Source organism: Gymnoscopelus microlampas, assembly GCF_963454915.1.
Source record: "Gymnoscopelus microlampas genome assembly, chromosome: 13".
NCBI classification, from domain to species: Eukaryota; Metazoa; Chordata; class Actinopteri; order Myctophiformes; family Myctophidae; genus Gymnoscopelus; species Gymnoscopelus microlampas.
Window position 1 is genome coordinate 33,899,308 of NC_139950.1, and position 5,000 is coordinate 33,904,307.

Sequence of the window (5,000 nt, forward strand, 5' to 3'; positions counted from 1 at the left end):
TTATCTGAACCAGTTCTCTCTACATCTGCGCTTGAGGACCGCAACAAGTGCCTGCTTAAATGTGATAGTAGGGCAACAGTTAACCCCGCAGTCAGAGCTGAAAAGCTTAGCAGGCCAGTGGGACAAGCTGAAATTATTACCATTGGCTGAATATGCAACCAGGTACCGGTACTGTGATCATGTAATTACCCATACTGTGATTAAATCAATCATCATGTCTCAGTCATCGTGTCTCTCTCACTCACTCAGGATGCCATTGTTGTTGGGAGTGTTCAGAGAGCCATGCAGCCTTCTACATTATTTAAGTATACAATATTGTACATGAAACTATCTCTCTACATTGTTCTAATCCAGAATGTAAATTAAAGATACCGGTGCCTTGTTTGACGAGGAGACCAGATTGTGACGTAAGCTACATTCACGCTAAGATGTTTACATTGTAAAACCGCACTTTTAGTTGTAGCATCTTGTCAGGATAATCGCTGTCCATATTCCATGCCTGAAACACGTCACATGACCTGTGTGTGTCTGTACTGAAAGGCACAAATGCTGTCATAGCATTTGGTCACAACACACAAAACATGATTGACATTCTTAGGCTACTCAGTTCAGGTCTAGGACTAAACAGGAAAGTGAAAACTAAAAATGTTGTTTCCATTTCATACTTTGTGAGCTTTCCACCTGCAGTGTCCACTGACACGCCTAAGGGGTGTACATATATTGCTTGCTGTTAATATGGTTATAACCAGAAGCCTGATTGTCTATAAACAGACTGAAACGTGTTTTTTGTGTATTTTGGGGGGAGGTTTGGCACCCTGTGCCACTATTGATTTTGCACAAAGAATAGGATAATTCGAGGGCTCAAGATCATAGACCTCTCTCTCTTCTTCTCTCTGTGCCATGGTTGGTGCTATGGAGTGAGATGAGATGAGATCCCTACTCCTGTCCTAAATAGGGCGGTTGTTTTCAATGATTGAAGCAAATAAAAGCCTGGGCTATTAATTGAGGCTTTGCAATATATAGAATTCAACGCTCCGAATCAGTGTTGCTGTGATAAACATGGAACAACAATGATCTTTTCCCTTACATTAAACAGGAAATAATAATCAAACCATGTACTAACCAAAATCCAAAATAGTTCCAAACAGGGCATTTAGATTGGTTGGAATGCAAATCCTTTTCTCTGTGGCCAAGATTGGTTGTGAACTCTTCACCATCATTATCACATGGTTGCTGTGGAATGATTTGCTTGTTTGAGCTTGACCTTGTGTAGGTGCTAGGTCCAAACATAGCAATAGTTATAGTATGTGTTTTCAAACATCTTAGTGTGGATGGGGCCTTAGTGTATACTTTAAACATACTTAGTATACTTACATTTTAATACATTAATTGAATCTTATTTGAACTTCTAGCAGAGCATCTTCTTTCATAATTTTTTGTACTTCTACTTGAGCATGGAGATTGCATAGCCCACAGCCATCTCTGATCAGTAAAGAGTACACGGTCCACTTGAATTGGTACGCTTCGTGGTGGTTTGGGGAAAAGTACCATACTGTAGGTATGCATACACAGTATGTGGGTTGTGCCCCTGTCTCCACATCCCTCTTTAGACAACTCAAGTTCACCAGGAGCAGCAATCGTCTGAAAACATCCTCAGATGTTTGTAGAGAGAATAAGAGGCTCTCCACAAGTGTGTTGCGTGGCTCTCCACCACCCCCTCCAGACAACTCACCTTCCCAGCAGCGTCGGGGGCGGCTCTCTTTTGTAGGAGCAAGCTGGCAACCTCCATCTTGCCATACTTGGCTGCCACGTGCAGAGGACTGAACCCTTTCTGTTGAGCACAAAGGGGAGACACATCATCAACGTGAGACAGACACAGACTCAATGGTAGACCGTTGTCTTAGTTATTATTCCCTTGATTATCATGGTGGACATGTTTGCCTTTGTTGACTTAACTCTGTATCTGTGGATCTTACTGCTGCTATCAATGTCGTAGCATTGCTCACATTTTAAAACCTCACTCTCTCAGGTTTGGCATTTCCTGTACTCTGGTATTTCCTCTTTTCTTTTTACAGAAAGTTCCTATGAAGGTTTATGTACTGGTAAATGGACCCAGTGCCCATTGAAACCATTCAGTTCACATTGCATTGTTTCAAAATGTATTTGCCAAGTTAACAGCCACAGCTTTTTGATGGTCTTGAAAGGTTTCATCAAATGGCGAAAAGCTAAAATACCCGAGGTGCTAGAAATTCAAGGTTATGAGACTTTCCAGAAATATTCTGAAGCAAAGCAAGAATTAACGCCAACTATAATATTTTGATCACAAGGCTGGCAGGGGGTTTCAGCAGGAGAAATTATGTTCTGGCAAAGTATGTGCTTAGAACTGACTCTAGACGGCAAATATAAAACATTTAACACTTGACTGAAAACATTTAATGCTCCCAGAAAAAAAAGACTCTGAATCTCTCATTAATTTAATGAGGTTTATCATCCTCTCAGGAAGTGTGGCAAAATGCATGGGTTCCACTTTATGGCATACAGTGCCCTGAGATAATACAACGTTGAGTCCTGTATTCCCCAAGATATTCCATATCTATAAATGGCTGTCGTATAATGTGATCATGTTAATTTAAGCTTCATATCTCATGTGTGAGAAGCCATTTTAAGGCATTAGGTCATATTTTCCACAGGCATGCAGGTCTCTCTCACAGATACAAAAATAAACCTCTCATTCCACACCGAAACACTTGACCTCGTTTATTACAGAGTGATAACAGTGATACGCAGTGTGGTAGTCTAATAGATAAATGTTGTATAGTTCCTGTGTAAGTATGTAGGCACTGAAATGATGCTGACGTACTTCATGGCGTGCAGTCTCTAAAACAACACAGAAACAGCATAGGTCAGATTTGTTCTCTCTGCTAATTCCCTTCTAAAAATCGCTACTTTCTCTCTCTCTGTACTATGACATCATCCCCCAGGACAGCTGACTTAGGCTACGTCCCCAAAGATGCAGAGAGAGAGAGAGAGACAGAGAGAGAAAGAGAGTAACACCATGGGGTTTACCCTTCATTAATCTTTGAGGTCACCTTCAAGGATAGCCCCCAGTAATAGCACACATGCACACTCACGCGCACGCACACGCACGCGCGCGCACGCACGCACGCACGCACGCACGCACGCACGCACGCACGCACGCACGCACGCACGCACGCACGCACGCACGCACGCACGCACGCACGCACACACACACACACACACACACACACACACACACACACACACACACACACACACACACACACACACACACACACACACACACATGCACGCAAATGTACAGTATGCATGCACCCATGCATACATGCAAGCATGCACGCACCTATGCACACACATGCACACAGACGCAGATATACAGTACGCGTGCACGCACATGTACACACACACACACACACACACACACACACACACACACACACACACACACACACACACACACACACACACACACACAAACACACAAACATCCAATTCCCAGTGGTCCCTACATTATCTCTTTGACCTTGGTGTGTATGCAATTAACCACACGTGGAAGCACCAGAAAATGAGCTCCATTGTCACGGTGACGTTATCTGGTCATGGTGACTGAATGTATACGAAAAAATGTGCCCGTGGGTAAAAATATAAAAAAAAGAAACGCTTTAAAATTACTCAGCAAACACTAATACCCACACTGTCCTGGGTATAATCACTGTGTAAACTTTGTATGACCTTACCACCAATGGGAATGATTTTTAGCTGAGCTGTTGTTTAGACAAACCTCAAATATTATACGTTATGTCATCAGGCCTACCGGTACCTAGATATGAATGTTAAGGGTTACAACCATGTGCTGATGCTTAGTTTCATGGCAGCAAACGGCATGGAGAGATGATCTCTGCGGATGTTGGTGGAAACAAGAGAGCAGAGCCTTCTAGTGGAGATAAATGGTACTGACATGGATGTTGTTTCTGAGGCTCTCCAGCCCTGTGTGTATGAGTGAGTGAGTGAGTGTGACAGAGAGAGTGGGAGAGAACATCTGTAAGTGTCAGAACAAGAAAGAGGAAGTAGAAGTGGTAAAAGAAGCAGGGAGGGAGATGTGCAATATACAGTCCACCAGTGGTTCCCATACATTTTAGCTCAAGACCCAAAAGAGAAATTGGACTTTTGCCCAGGACCCAAACTAGGGAAAATAGCAGATCTGCAAGCTCACAGCGCGGCGCGAAGCAATGCGCTGTGAGCTTGTAGATCTGCTATTTTCACTAGCTATTTTCCCTGCAACTTCTTAAACTTTTTTGGTATTTATTTATGGAAATTATTCGATTGTTTTATTTTATTTATGAAATACTTTTGAAAAATGTTGGAATTGTTTTTAATTGATGAAAACTTTTTTGTAATCTTTTTAAATAAAATATGTATTTTTTAAATGTAGGAAACGAAAAAAAGGAGATATTTACTCGCGACCCATAAAAAATGGGTATAGACAGTGCAGGCTGCACTCGGGCCTGTGGAGTTGGGGGGGGGGGGGCAAGGAGAGAGAGAGAGGGCCCTCCAACAATGTGTTGAGTGGAGATCAGGCCCTTGACAGTGATTCAGATTGCCACCTTAGAGTACAGCCTGTGTTCAGAACTCACATTAAATTAAAATGGTGCCATTATATTTTATGGTCCTATGATACAATTCCAGAATTGTGATAACCTCTATGACATTTAATTTCCAAAAATCCATTCAGCACCAGATTATTTGTTCAAGGTGATGGATCAGTTTTAACCACTTAAACACTAAATCCTTCATTGACCAGGGTCCCCCAGGGGTCTACTCTATACCAATCCTGTTTTCTCTCTACACCAAATCTCTTGGCTGAATATAGCCGATCTACAAGCTCACAACACGTGCCACATGTAGATCGTCTCGTTTTCACCAATGTTAGCCTATTTTTGTAGAATGTTAGCCTATTGTGA

General features: G+C 42.3%; 1 protein-coding gene across 1 annotated transcript in view; it reads right to left on the minus strand.

The window, feature by feature from the left end:
* The window catches only part of LOC311059312 (ankyrin-3-like), a gene marked incomplete at its 5' end in the record, with an annotated part of 137,587 nt that overhangs the window by 63,759 nt on the left and 68,828 nt on the right, over window positions 1-5,000 (minus strand). The window contains one exon of the mRNA XM_084077117.1: window positions 1,733-1,831. Coding sequence (XP_083933243.1) covers window positions 1,733-1,831 — 99 coding nt within the window. The remainder of the gene's footprint in view (window positions 1-1,732; window positions 1,832-5,000) is intronic.